Raw genomic sequence first — 15,080 nt, forward strand, 5'->3', positions numbered from 1 at the left:
GGAAAAAAGGAAGGGAAGCTGGACCAACTGCAGAGACATGGGTCTTACCTGTCCTGGCAAGGCGTTCTCGCAGAGGAGAGTTTCATAGTCTATGGCAAAGACCGGGGCATTATCATTTATGTCCAGCACTGTGATGAGAGAGATGCCTTTCCCAATTTGGGTTGGGTCCTCTGAAAGAGAAGGAGAGGAGAGAGTCCCTTTTTATGTCACAGCGTTCAGCAAACTTTCTTTTAAACACTTTAATTCTGCCTTAACTTTGCGTTGATGCACTTGGCCAAATTATGGAATATTGATCTTTCTCATGTTTTTTAATTAATCACAAAGGAGGAGGGGAAGAAAAAAAAGTGCTGCTGTAATGAAATATGCAGTGTGCTCCCAACAGCTGGCGTCCTTACCCACTCTGCTGTGGATAAGCCAAAGTGATTACACTCAGTGCGGGGTTGTTGTCAGTGGTGGTGGTGGTGGTGGTGGTGGGGGGGGGCTGCATGTGCGAACAGTGGGCTTCACGCCTCTGTCTGCCTGACACACACTGATGGCTAAATGGCTGCGTCTGAGTGCAAGACGATGATTTAGCCTGGCGTCGCCGCCATGCCAGCCAGAGATGACGCGCTGACATTCGGGCCGGCTGATTTGATGGTGATAAAAAGGACGTGTGGAGCCTCGGGCCACAGTCTTGTTGTCATTGGCGTGGTCTGGGCAGAGCGGATGAAATGTGAGTGACTGCAGCTCAAATGCACAGCATCCCTCAACCAAAGAGTCCCCGCAACCTCTTCAGTTACAAAGAGCCCATTTACTATAAATACTGTCATAAGGCGAACAGGGCAGTGGATTTTGTTGCCAGTCCATGAACTCAAAAGATGTTCTCAGCTGAAAACAGTGCCTGAGTGTCACTATGTGTCAGAAGCCACTACCTCATGCATGAGGGACTGTGGTGACATTTCATATGGCTATTATTATATGCTGCCTTCTCTTTGTTGCTATATCAGGCAAGCGCTCACACTCGGGAATCAACCAAGTAGTGTGTCTGTGTGCTGTTAGATGTAAATAAAAACACATCTTTGAAGCAAAGAGTGATAAAAAAGGTTTTAAAAAAAATAAAAAAATAAAAATGAAGACCCTTTTTCACACTGTGCTCAGTCTGAAGATGTGAAAGCAGAGGAACTGCCAGGCTGACAGGCTGGTTGTCTATTTTAACTTATACTGATGTGATGCAGCTGTCTAGAGCGCTCAGCGGATCGTGTGCAGATGATTGTTGTCAATTGTGTTTGCATGATGGCAGTGAAATGATAGGAGAGAGAGAGAAAAAAAAAAGAAGAAGAAGAAAAAAGGCACTTCTCGTGTCCTTGGAGCCATTGAGAGATGAACAAAAAAAAAAAAAAAAAAGGCACGAGGCACTTCTTCACATCGCATTAGCATAGTTCACCCGTGGGTGAGATCGCCCACCCTTAGTCAGCATCTCGTCCCCACGGCTCAGGGAGGCATGGAGGTCAAAACGACTGTCCTGCGCGTGAATTAACATTCCCCGACAGCCCCACAGTGACCCCAACAATTGCGTTGTCCACGACAGACAAGGCTGTGGGATATTGTGACGAGGGGTAACAGCACAGAAGGGATCTAAGGGGTTCACTTTCTCAAGTGACAAGCTAACAAGCTAATTGACCATTTGCTAAACCCCAGTGGCAGATTGAGGCTACCGCTCAAATTTCTAAGTTATTTTTCAAACTGTGGGCTTTTGTTTTTCAGACAGAGGTGGATAAAAGCGGTTCTCTCATTTCTAGCCGGCGACCATCAGTTAAAATAACAACTGTCTGTGGCGTCAGCTGTAGCTAGCTTGCTAATTAAGCTACGTTAGCGGCATGAGTTGGTGGAAAACTTTTTTTTTTTTTTTACATTTGACTTGTTTTAATATGTGGATCTTGTAAAAAAGTATTAAATATGAACTTGGTGGCTACGCACGTCTTAGCGCTACTCAAGCCGAGGCTAAAGCTAACAGGCGAAAGCTTCCTTACCAGCCTTTACTCTGTTAAGCTAACAATATGTTTTTTACTTTAAAGTTACAAGAACTGGCTTTTAAAATGAAGCATAACCAGCGTGTTTGTCGAGTGTTTCACTAAATGAGGTGTCAACTTCCCAAAATTCAATAAAGAGCAGGACAGAGATGCTAACGTAAGCTTGAATTCTGATAGCATCCAAGAACAGGCTTCACATAGCGAGGAAATATGTTGCCTAATTCCTCAAACTAATGTAGTTAGTTAATGAAATGCTACTAAATGTAGCTTGCAGCTTATTTTAGAGCAGAAACAACATCTTGGATCCTTAAATCTTTACACTTTTGTTTTTTGTTTTTTAGCTGCACCATCTTATTCGAGCTAAGAAAAGCTGTTAAGTGCAGCTGCTGTTAAGTAAACTTACGGCTCTCGATGGCCAAGATGGTGAGGTTATGGACGGAGTTGGCCTCTCGGTCCAGAGGCTTGGCCGTGCTGATGACCCCGCTTAGAGCGTCCACGTTGAAGAAGCGCTCCAAGTCTGTGTTCCTGTCGATGGAGTACCTGGACACAAACACACAACTGTCATACTTTAAAAAAAAAAAAAAAAAAAATTGCTTTTGGATAGTGGTATTGATCCGACAATCAAGTGTTCTTCTACTCGTAAGGAAAGATTATAATGGTTTTCTTTCATCAAACTGCAACACTTACTCTTGATACGGTAAAAGCTTTAATCAATTATCAATGAGCATGTACGATTTTGCTTTCATTTTTCGAGTGCAGATCATTAATGCAAGTGTAGAGATCACTTGAAATTCAGAGAAGCAACAGGAACTTGGAACTTTATAGAATGAACGAAACAAAACCCTATTAAAATTTGATAAAACTGAAAGCTGTCTACTTGTCCCTCAGCACACAACACTGATCAAACCCTTTCAATACACAGCAACTCGTATTTCTAGAGAAAATTACAACTTCAATTAGCCTACATCCAAAGGGTATTATTGCAATGTAATTTGACTCTTGTGGCTGCATTAGTTCCGCAATAATTGTAATTTCAACAGATGTAGTGAAATATATTGCAGACGCTGATAACAGTCACAGGAGAAAAAAAAGAGTCAATTTACAGCTACAATGGTGCAGTAATTTGATTTTCTGATTAAGATTACTAACAGTCCTAACAGACCAAGCATGAATTCCATACAATATTCATTCAATTAATGCAAAATAGGTGGGGATCTTGAGAGTGACACTGCACAGATTGGCAGCGTGAGAGCTTGTTTTTGACTCATAAATGCCACGGCACAAAGTGTTGAAGCCTTGACCCTCCTGCAGGAATGCCCTTCTCTTGTTCAAGATGGCATTTCACTTTTGCAAATGCTGCACTCTCTGGCCCTCCACCCATCTGGCGGTGTCCTTGTGGCAGCCGCACAGGGACTTTTGAGGGGCTACAGATTCTTTGTGATTGTAGATAATGTGAGAGAGAAGTTGAATGGATTAACCTATTAGTCGTCTTTGCTCTGGTTTTATTAGGATCCTCGGGGGAATTTCAGTACATTTATTCTATAATAAGCAGCTCTTGAAAAAATAGTCTCATCCAAGTGGCTGAGAGGACAGATAGTTTTTAAGGTTTGTACCACTGTGTGATAGCATGTGAGCAAATCGTTAGTACCTGATGGCACTGTTGGAGGTGTCTGGGTCATGGGCAGAGACCCTCCCGATCGAGGTGCCCACTTTGGCGTCCTCCGAAACAACCATCTTGCTAAGTGGCGCGGAGAAGACGGGCGGCTCGTTCACGTCTTCCACCGTCACCCTGATCGACGTCGTGTCGCTGAATGGGCCCAAGCTCAAGAAGTTGGAGTCAATGTTCCTGTTCGTGGCTTCGATTCTCAGGGAAAAGCTGCTCTTTGTTTCAAAGTCGAGAGGCTGAGGAGGAGAGAGACAGGAAGGGTGACACAATGTACGGGAGGAATCTTCACTTTTCTTGTCAAAATGAGAGAGGTGAGCTGTGAGGCGGCAAAAAATGTGTTGTTTGGTTGGAAATGTAAGGACGGCAACGTTATATCTACTCCACGCTATCAGACAGGTGAGGGTGAAGCAGCAGCTGATGTATGTAAATCTGTAAATCATCCATCGAAATCTGAGATATTGATCCCAATTAAGGATGTCGACTCTAAAGACCCATTACAATTTAAAATGCAGTCAGACTTAAACAAAGTCATTTGCTGATAGATTATAGCAAGTTTGTGCTGTGAAAGCAATTATATTGATTTTAAGAAAGGCACAGCATATTGTGAAAAGTGTTGTGAAATAAATGTTGTTTTTTTTTAAAAACATTTTGTCATTTTGTGTGGTTTATTGAACTCCCCATTGCAACACATAATATACTGCAGGAGAACATTGATTTGACACTTTCATTGTCGGTGACGCTCTCCAGTGTTGTAATTGTCTGAGTTTGGTGCAAAACAAACAAAGGGATCAAATTGGCCCATCTGACAAGAATTGCTAGTGCCCAACCATGCCACTCTCTTTCTCTCCCCACAAAAGAGCTGCAGCATTAAACTGTCACATCCATGTGGCCCGAGGAGACCATTTCAAGTCCTCTGACACCCCTGAAAATGTGACGCATGAGCCATGAGCTCTGAAGCGTCCAAAAATGAGGCAAGAATGTGCAACACGTTTCCTGTATAAATGAATAAGTGACTTTGTTACACATTTAAGTTGAGAAGTTTTATTTTATATAAGTGGGTGGACGTCAAAGACAATATTTATAGCATCTTGGTTCCCATGGTGAGTGGAGTGTTGTTTAGGCAACCTCCGTCAATCACTACAGTGGTCTCTGTGCCGCCTGTTGGTTCTGCAAGTCTGGAGCTGTTAACGGCGGCAAAGCTTTGAGTGACCGTGGGATGTTTACTTCGATCAAAGGTGCTGGAGATAGTCAATGTTGATTTGTCATTAGCGATCATCACTTAATCCGGAGGTGCAGGAGACATTTTGAAACAGCGCGAGACAGACGAAGAGGAGAGAGAGGCAAACTGCGAGAGACAAGTTGGACTAATATCCTGCAGTAAACAGACAGGATGGATCCAGAAACAACAAAAAAAAAAATGCACCATTTCCTGTGTGATGCTATAGTTTTGTGCCAGTGTGGTGTTATTCAACTACAAAGCTTTTAAAGAAGCAAAAAAAGTGACATTATTGGATCAAAACCTATAACGTGTTAGTCCATCTTGACTTAGAATATATAACTTTATTTAAAAAAAAAAAGGCCCCAGTACGGTTCCCGAAGCATCTGAGTAATGTGGTTTTCTATGAAAATGCTAGTAAACAATAGCACACTTTCAGCAGGATGGTGTATGAGGGACTGACTCAAAAACTACAGTCCCCATGTTCACCCTAATAAAGTTACATGTCATCTAGTGCAAGCGCGCGCCTCACTGATGTCTATTTAATACGTTTTTTTTGGAGATTTACAGCACAGAAGGATAAGCTACCGTATATTAGGTTTCAGGTACGCAGAGAATACTTGTTAGTTGGATCAATTCATTGTTGGTTTTTTTTGGTCTTTTTTATAGAATTTATCGATGATAAGAAAAAATATATATATATTGCAAGCCTTATCGTTAAATGTTTCACCATGAAAAGTCGAGATATATTCTTCTATGGGTTAGCTACATTATTTTTTCCACAGTGTAATATGTAAGACATGCCCTCCGAACACAAATAGATAAATATAGCTTTCTTAGTAACCTGAGAAAGTTGGTAATATCACCTTACACAAAGCACATAATACCAAAGATCTGGCAGCCTATATGTACTATATGTATACGTATAGGTAGCAGGTAGGAAACGTACCCTTTTGATGTTGTGGTGTATTTTTCAGGCAGAAAAAAGGAATATATTACACAGGGATAAGTGTATAAGCAGAGGCGCAACATTGAATGCCATACCAGCTGCTTGTGAACATGGCTTTACCCAACAGCCTGAAAACATTTACCTATATGTCTGGCTGACTTTCAGAGGGGAGGGTTTCAGGGCCATTTATGGGGAGCAAGTCATGGTACAAAGGCTTCAGATTCCAACAGAAATATTCCCCGCAGGCTCTATTCACAGTCTGACTGAACCAAGGTTCTTCATTCCTCACCGGTGTGTTCCTATTTATGGTGTGAAAACCAGTCTGTTGTTCATGCCGTACCTTCAGGAGAATGATGACCCCCTCTTGTGTGTCCTCATCTGTTGTGATGTTGAACATGCCAGGCCCGTCTCCGTCCATGATCCTGTAGTCCATCTCTGCGTTGGAGCCTATATCAGCATCCGCCGCTTTGATTCTGGCCACCACAGATTGCACCGGCAGCGACTCCAGCACTGTGTACTGATAGCTCTCTGAAAAAGGATGGACAGGAGCGGATGTTGGTAATGGATGTGCTTATTTCGCTACCAACTCACCTTCAAGCAGCAGGGCTTTTGTTATACCCCTTCAGCTTTGATTTGGCTGTCTGGCTCCTCAAATGTTGCATAACACAGACAGGCAGCAGCGGTGACACATATGGAATAAAGCACTCTGCTTTCACTTTCTTACTGCAGCATAGGCAGCGGAGGAGGAAAAGTAAAATATGCAATTAAGAAAGAGAGCACACCAATTTCTGTTCTCACATTTCTACAACTTTTACAGCTGGAAGAATATATTTAGCAAACTATACAGCTTCCTGAATGGTGTCTTGGTGTAATGGGTTATGCCTTCAAACAAAAAATAGAAAGTGAGAATTAATAAAATAAATAAATAAATAAAAAGAAGCACAGTTAGATCCCTTTGATACCTTTCAAGGGATGAAATGTCCACTCAAAGATTCTATTACTCGGAAACTCTCCATTGTGTTCCCTGAGCTTTTGTCTGACCCTTCTGATTTAAAGTACTCTTATAAGAATAAAGCAGGGAATCATATTCATAATCATAACCTCCCCAATCACCATGGCAGAGCTCATTACCAGACCTTTCTGTGTTCCTCACAGTGTCTCCCTCAGCCACCGTCTAAATGCTAATCTGCCTGACATTGTTTGCCGCCATGTAATCTTTATAATGGCTTTTTAATTTGCCGTGGAATAGCAGCTCTTTAAAAGACCAAAAAATTGCTTTCCTCCCTCCATTTTGCCCCTGCACCTACCCTCCCCCCCCCCCACACCCCACCCCCCACCCCAGCCTGTCCTCTCATGCGGCTAACCTTGGCTTCTTTCCCCTCGTTTCTACCAAGGACTACCTATGGCTCCTGGACTCTATCAGCTCTGATGCTCCATAATGGTCTATCGATTCTGACCCATGACCCTGCGAGGAGCGACAGCAGGAGCGAAACCCAGAACTCCTCCAAAGTCCCTTTCTTCCCAGTGTGACAGCACTGGGATAAAACGGCACTGATGACTTGTTGTGCAAACTCGAACCTTTCTTTCCCCCCCAGGGGCCAGCAAATTGACTCGACTTCATTGCAGTCCAGTGGTGAGTGCACCAGCCAGACAGTGGTTGGGCTATCAGCGGTAAACCGATTGCCGGCGCTTCGGATTATCATGAGAAGCGCTGCATGCCTTTGAATCCTAAAGCTCGGCCTGGAACCCATTAGCAGCCCGTGAAATAGGCTGACAACAAAAAAACGGAGCCTGATTGATCCTGGTATCCAACGCCGAAGCAGCCCCAGCTCTGATGAAGAGTAAAGCAGGGAGGTGCACACCTTGCAGGAAGGCCATTTTTTAATTTGGTCATAAAAAAAAAAAAAAAAAAAAAAAAAAAAGTCAAAATATTTGCTGAAAATACAAATCGAGGGTAGTAACAAAGATAAAGAGGGAATGGGGTTAACAAAACCTTAATGACGAGGTTTTAATGAGCATTATATTCTCCCTCACTTTGCAGGAAAAATAATTCTTCAGCGTTGTTACAGATAGTACAGCAAATTTTATTATTTTATTTTCCAATGACGTCTTCTCAAGTGTAGAATAACAGCCCTCTGCATTCATTGTATACAGTACAGAGTGTGCCCTCATTTGGTTCTCCGAGTTCAAGTGGGTTTTCAGCAATAATAGGTCTTTAAAAGCCCACTCAGCTGGAACAAAAAAAAAAAAACACTGCAAATGAAGCAAGGAGATGCTGGTTTATATTCTGATTGCTGAGTAGCTGTTGAAAAAAGAAAGAAAAGGCATGGACTGTACTGTACTGTCGAGCTTAATTGGCCTTACACTGGCCCAACATATGCCCACGTCGTTGACCCGAGTCTGGCCCATATACTTCCACATCTGGGCTGTTATCCTCCAGTGCTGTCAGACAGCCAGGAAGATTCCCTGTGTGTGTGTGTGTGTGTGTGTGTGTGTTTGTGTGTGTGTGGAAGAATCCGTCCAAATGTGGACTTGGGTTGAGAAAACCGGGCATGTATTAAGCGAGAGCAAACCATAATAGTGGCCTGAGAATTTTTGAGCCATTGAGTAATTTTGCTGACAATCGGGAGCGGAGTCTTACTGTGAGTGAACCGAGGCGGGTTGTCGTTGACGTCCGTGAGCGTGACAGTAACAGACGTGGTGCCGGAGAGGCCACCCATCTGGCCGACCATGTCTTTGGCCTGGATGACAAGTACGTACTGGTCCCGCGTCTCCCGGTCCATGTTAGGCAGAGCTGTTCTGATGACACCTGAAGAGAGAGGCAGACATACTGTCGGTTCAACCCGTTCATCAACACCCAAGTATCATGTTCCAAATGATGTTTATTTGAATTGACTTAAAAATAGATGTTATAAAATGTTTTCATACAAGTGTTTGGTACATTAAGCTACTCTAAGTTTTGCATTAGATATTTGAACTAATCCAGTAGTTTTAACTGTTTAAACCAAATCATTTAGCCATCTATTTCAACAATATATCTGTTATTTTTAGCTAAGTATTTCAACTTTTCATCCATCATGTTTAGCTAACTGTTTAACTCTTTTAGCATCTCTTTCAACCTGCAGCTAGCAGTATCAACAATTTGCCCATTAGCTAACTATTTCAACCATTAATCCAGTGCTTTTAGCTAAGTGTTTCAACTGTTTAGTAATTATTATTATTATTTCTACCATTTATCCTTCAGACAAACTTTTAGCTAACTGTTTCAACCGTTTATCCAGTGCTTTTAGCTAACTATTTCAACCGTTTATTCAGTGCTTTTAGCTAACTATTTCAACTGTTTATCCAGTGCGTTTAGCTAACTATTTCAACCGTTTATCCAGTGCTTTTAGCTAACTATTTCAACCGTTTATTCAGTGCTTTTAGCTAACTATTTCAACTGTTTATCCAGTGCGTTTAGCTAACTATTTCAACCGTTTATCCAGTGCTTTTAGCTAACTATTTCAACCGTTTATTCAGTGCTTTTAGCTAACTGTTTCAACTGTTTATCCAGTGCCTTTAGCTAACTATTTCAACCATTTATCCAGTGCTTTTAGCTAACTATTTCAACTGTTTATCCAGTGCTTTTAGCTAACTGTTTCAACCATTTATCCAGTGCTTTTAGCTAACTATTTCAACTGTTTATCCAGTGCTTTTAGCTAACTGTTTCAACCATTTATCCAGTGCTTTTAGCTAACTATTTCAACTGTTTATCCAGTGCGTTTAGCTAACTATTTCAACCGTTTATCCAGTGCTTTTAGCTAACTATTTCAACCGTTTATTCAGTGCTTTTAGCTAACTGTTTCAACTGTTTATCCAGTGCTTTTAGCTAACTATTTGAACCGTTTATCCAGTGCTTTTAGCTAACTGTTTCAACTGTTTATCCAGTGCTTTTAGCTAACTATTTGAACCGTTTATCCAGTGCTTTTAGCTAACTATTTCAACTGTTTATCCAGTGCTTTTAGCTAACTGTTTCAACCATTTATCCAGTGCTTTTAGCTAACTATTTCAACTGTTTATCCAGTGCTTTTAGCTAACTATTTAAACCGTTTATCCAGTGCTTTTAGCTAACTGTTTCAACCGTTTATCCAGTGCTTTTAGCTAACTGTTTCAACTGTTTAGTAATATTATTTCTACCATTTATCCTTCAGACAAACTTTTAGCTAACTATTTAAACCATGTATCCAGTGCTTTTAGCTAACTATTTCAACTCTTTATCCAGTGCTTTTAATTATTTGCAATCATTTATCCTTGCTTTCGGCAAACCACTTGAACTGTTTATTCATTACTTTTTTGTGTGTTTCAACCATTTATCAAAAATACTTTTAGCTCACTATTTAGACCTCCCACCATGTGCTGACAGCTGACTCAATATCTGGACTTCTTAATCAAATAGTAATGTCTATTTTTCCAAATTAGTGTTCTCACATATCCACTGTCAACTGCAGAAGAACCTCCCAGGGTACAAGCACTCCGCCTGCTTGAGAATCACTACTTTAGGTGACAAGAAGAAAATATGTTTCATAAATAAGATATGTTCCTGTTGTTTTCATCTGTATTTTGCTAGTTTTTCTTCCTTCAAGAAGACAGATTGCTGTTAGAACTTTTCTTCCCCACGGAGCCTGAAATGCCTCTAGCTCACTGTTGGTTTTTAAAACAAAAGCATCAAAAATTTTTGAGGACTATCAAAAAACAGTTACTAAAAGACATGCAAAACAAAACAAACAAAATTACACTTCATGCTCTGGGATGATTTAAATTATCAAGCTGGCTGGCGAGTACATCACTCAAGTACTGGAAAGCTTTATTCATGACAAAATGGATCTTGTCTAGAAATATGGATTCAGATTGGAAAATCCTGTTCACAAAAACCCTCCAAGTAGCAATTAGAGGAAAAAAATGACTTGAGGTTAATGGTGGATGCCCATAATGGTTGGTAGCTTGTTTGCACAACAGCAATGAATTGTGACTCTTCTGTGCCCTAAAATGTGCTGTCACTCCAAATAGTTTAGCGGTCTGACACATGATGAGGTTAATGTTAAGACGCTGTCGGAAAAAAAGAGCACATGCAAGGGGACATTTTCGCCGCCAGGGGAGGCATTATCTGTCTGTCCCCCTGTCATGATTGATCTGTATCAGAAGAGGATCAGAGACGTGACAACACTAACATCAAATGACTGGCATTTGTCTGTAGTTGTCTGTTTGCACTTGAGCTACAGCATATAACAGCCAGTGTTAAGTCGAGTTGTGGTACACACGCACAAAATACTAAAAAGCTTGCAGAGAAATCTTTTCATTAATGACATTTTTCTAATCTCATCTTTATCTCTTGACTGCAAAGACGATAATTCCAGAAAAATTAACGCCACGCATTTAAATGCAAAGAAAAACGTCCTAATCCTTCAAAAGCAATCACTGTTGCTTTCAAAGTTAATGACTTACCACACAATGTGTTTCAGTCATTAAATGGCACTTATTAAAGATTCCAACAGAACATGGAAGATTACTCATTAAGAACCTCACAAAGCCTCAGCACACAGTTCCTGAATAAATGAGTCATTTTTCGTTGCTTTATCGCATTCACAGCCTGATGAAGCAGATCAAAGGCAGGCTCTTGCTTAGAGTTTGCACCTGAAGAATTTCTCATAATCCTTTAAATTACACAGAAATTTGACATGTAATTGAGGTCCACTCTAACGAGGAAGGGGGGGGGGGGGGGGGGGGGGGGGGACTTATTTGCTCATTATACATTATATAATATGTCCTGCAGAATTCTTAATCAGCTGTGGTCTTGATGAGGACTGTGTTGGATTGTTTTGCAGGTTTCACTGACAGAAAAACATTTTATCAACATGTCTGCATTGACAAAGGGTTGAAGGCCTTTACATACTGCAGAAGGTGTCGCTTATCAGACAATTATCACCTGTGCTTTAGTGTTATTCAGTCGCTTTACGTTTACAGCCACAACTTTACTGTTTTGGACACAGTCTGATTAACTTTGTTTCTAGCTGAAAGCAGGCGGCTGTTTGTAGCTGAAAGCAGCCACTGTAAGCTACCAGCCCAGCAGCAGCAGCAGCAGCAGCAGCAGCAGCAGCAGCAGCAGCAGCAGCAGCAGCAGCAGACAGACAATACTGGCAACTAGCTGGTGAACAAAGTGGAGCATTTAACCACCAGAGAGCCGGATATTTCCTCCAGGAGTTGGTGGAGACCAAAAACAGATTTAAAAAAAACTCAAAATGCACAATAACACTGTGTTACAGCTGTGTTAAGTACTGCTTTAGGTGAAGGTGTGTCTATTTCTAAGGGAACATGAGCAAATACACATCATCCCACAATAACATATCATGTTGGTATGTTGGATGGACACGGTTCTATATACAAGAAAAATTAAACGTAATTTGATTTTTGCCTGTGTGGTTTTCACAGATATCAGTCTATGATCAGTAATGACAGTGTAAAATGGATTTTCAATGATTCCACCACCCGTATTGTTTTTTCTTATCTCCATTTGCGACGGGTAGGTTTGGGGTCACACCTGAGGCGTTCATTCAGCCAATGGAAACCAGCGCTCTCTTAGCTATTTCAAGTTCCCGCCTATGTGCAGACAAGAATAAAAAAAGGTCTTTTAATTGATCACTGTGAGGAGGTGAGAAGAGGCTCCTTCTTTACATTGAATATAAATGGGCTCATGTATGGTTATCTCTAGCCGACAGGAAGTCACTGCTATCAGTAGCGTGACTGAGGTCCAGCAGTTCCAGCGGTATTAGTATGAGGTCTGTGTGTTCTGTCCACAAGGACACAAGTGCAATTTTTTTCCCGTCCAGTGCATTAGTTGAGGTGCTAAAATGTTCTACATACAAACCTTTTCTCCCCAAACCCAAAAACCACAAGCCTCACCACCGCATGCCTCACCTAACCCCCATCCCACCCATCATCCTTCCTCTATAACCTGAGCAAGGATTTCTCAGTCTGGTTCTCACAAGAATAGAAGTGGGAGCACTCACACTCACACACACACACTCACACTCACACACACACACACACACACACACACACACACTCTCTCTCTATCTCTCTCTCGCACGCTCACACAGAATTCACAATTAAGCTCAATCCAGGAACAAAGGAGGAAGGACAAACAAATCAAGAAAAGTGGGTCAAAAAGACTTGAAGAGAAAAATGAAGATGCCTTTTTGACCGTCAATCGCTGCCGCGCTTGAAAAATAAACAATTCCATGAGGTGTTTAATTTTCTCTTGCCATCCTTTATTAATGTCATTACAGTCCCTCTGGCTGAAAACTGTTAATGGTCTGTTTTAACTAAATGGCTCAGTTAGCTGAATCATAGTGAGCTGTCCACTTCTCCTCTCCAAAGTCGCTGGCAGTGGGTTTACAGTGGAATGACTGCGGTCAATAAAGCGATAATCTTTTCTTTTTCTTTTTTTTTTTTCGTTAGCTCCACAAAACATGCCATTTCAGCCCAGCATCAAATAATGAACAGTGGGGCGTTCTCATGCACAGCACAGAGGGGGGAACACTGCCTTTCTCTCCTTTGGTTAAGCCTCAACCACAAAGTCAAAACATGTCATCTCCTTTTTTCTTTTTTCACGGCTAATGCTTTTAAGCTGAGAATTCCCACATCTATCTATCTATCTATCTATCTATCTATCTATCTATCTATCTATCTATCTATCTATCTGTTTGTCTATCTGTCTATCTTTGTGCTGTGGATATTCACCCATCTGCTCCGTTTATCCTTCACATCCTTCCTTCATCCATCCATTTATCACTTCTCTGTTGCCTCTTCCACAGTGTAACCTCGCAGCCAATTAAAGAGCACCACCACTGCTCTGATGCCTGCTGCAGTGACACCTGTGAACCCTGTTTACTGAGTTGCATCAGAAAGGTTACTTCAAGCCTTCAATCCAGCAAGGCTCCCTTAATACTAGCTAGACACAAACAGAACAAAACTTTTATTTATATTTTCCTGTTCTCTACTCCCATACAACACCACCAGCACCAGCACCAGCACCAGCACCAGCACCAGCACGGGGACGGACCGTGGATGTCTAGACTTAAAAGAGGTATCTTTAAACATTAAGGGGGAAGTAAAGCTGAGGAGGAAGCTGGATAATGGTTGGATTATAATGACAGCTACAACGGATGGCTCCTAAACGTTGAAATAAAAAGACGTTAAGTTTGTGAAGCCAGCAGTGAGACAAATGAATGCTCTGAGTGAACCACAGACAGGCTTCACATACAGCTGATATACTTATTTAATATCAGCTTGGTGTGTTGGAGCCGGAGAGATATCGGCTGGTGGTTAATGATGCTGTGAATCCTGATTCCAACCTGCAAAAAAACCAACAAACAAACAAACGAACAAACAAAAACAAAAAACCCAGCAACATGTTTCTCCTCCTGCCTGGCCAGAAGCACACACTCCTCACCGAGCGACACCGCTAATCCACACGGCGATGTTGCGAGGCTGTTGTTTGTCTGCTTGGGGGTTGCCAGCCCCCCCCCCCCCCCCCCCCTCTCTATCTCTGTTACCCCGTGCGGCGCTGGTGTCATTCCTGGGGAGAGGCGATGATTAAAACCCTTCTGTCGCTATCGCGGCACGGCCTCGCATTGCGCCGTGACTCCTTGCCTCCGGTGCAAGCCAGACGCATTGTAGCCATGCATTTATCTAGCTGTCTCCACACCACTGGCGGCAGACGGGTGGGCCACGCTCCCTGCTAAAGCCCAGATACTTGACATTTGTCTTGAGAAGAAGAAATAAAAGTGCAGACTTTGGAGGAACCCTCTGGCTCTGCGTGCAGCTATGAGAGGCGCTGATGAAGGTGATGAACACTTAAACATGAAGGCTGCAGTATGTGATTTTGCTGAAACCCCTCAGGCAGTCCTCTTACAAGGAATAGATCCCATAACACAAAAACAGGCCAAACAAACAGGGAATAAAACCTCCAGCCCAGGTAGTTTATTACCCAGTGACATTCAAGGATCATGCTCTAATCACGGGTCACTATACCTACCCAGGGATCCTTGAGTGTGAAAGGACTCCATAATCCTGCAGCACAAAAGAACCCGAGTGTTATAGACAGATATTATGTCCAGCATCCATTCGTTTGTAATGTTAAGCTGAAAGGAAGTGTGTTTTCCCGTGCACACAACCCGAGTGTGTGTGTTGCTTGTGAACAGA

The 15,080-nt window shown here is 42.1% G+C and overlaps 1 protein-coding gene across 1 annotated transcript in view; it reads right to left on the minus strand.

The window, feature by feature from the left end:
- The window catches only part of cdh7 (cadherin 7), an 83,340-nt gene that overhangs the window by 24,926 nt on the left and 43,334 nt on the right, over window positions 1-15,080 (minus strand). Inside the window, exons 4-8 of the mRNA XM_022748755.1 lie at window positions 8,482-8,649; window positions 6,181-6,368; window positions 3,658-3,911; window positions 2,413-2,549; window positions 49-170 (exon numbers count right to left, since the gene is read on the minus strand). Of these exons, the coding sequence (XP_022604476.1) occupies window positions 49-170; window positions 2,413-2,549; window positions 3,658-3,911; window positions 6,181-6,368; window positions 8,482-8,649 (869 nt within the window). The remainder of the gene's footprint in view (window positions 1-48; window positions 171-2,412; window positions 2,550-3,657; window positions 3,912-6,180; window positions 6,369-8,481; window positions 8,650-15,080) is intronic.

Source organism: Seriola dumerili, unplaced genomic scaffold (genome assembly GCF_002260705.1).
Source record: "Seriola dumerili isolate Sdu_G_001 unplaced genomic scaffold, Sdu_1.0 BDQW01000129.1, whole genome shotgun sequence".
Taxonomy (NCBI): Eukaryota; Metazoa; Chordata; class Actinopteri; order Carangiformes; family Carangidae; genus Seriola; species Seriola dumerili.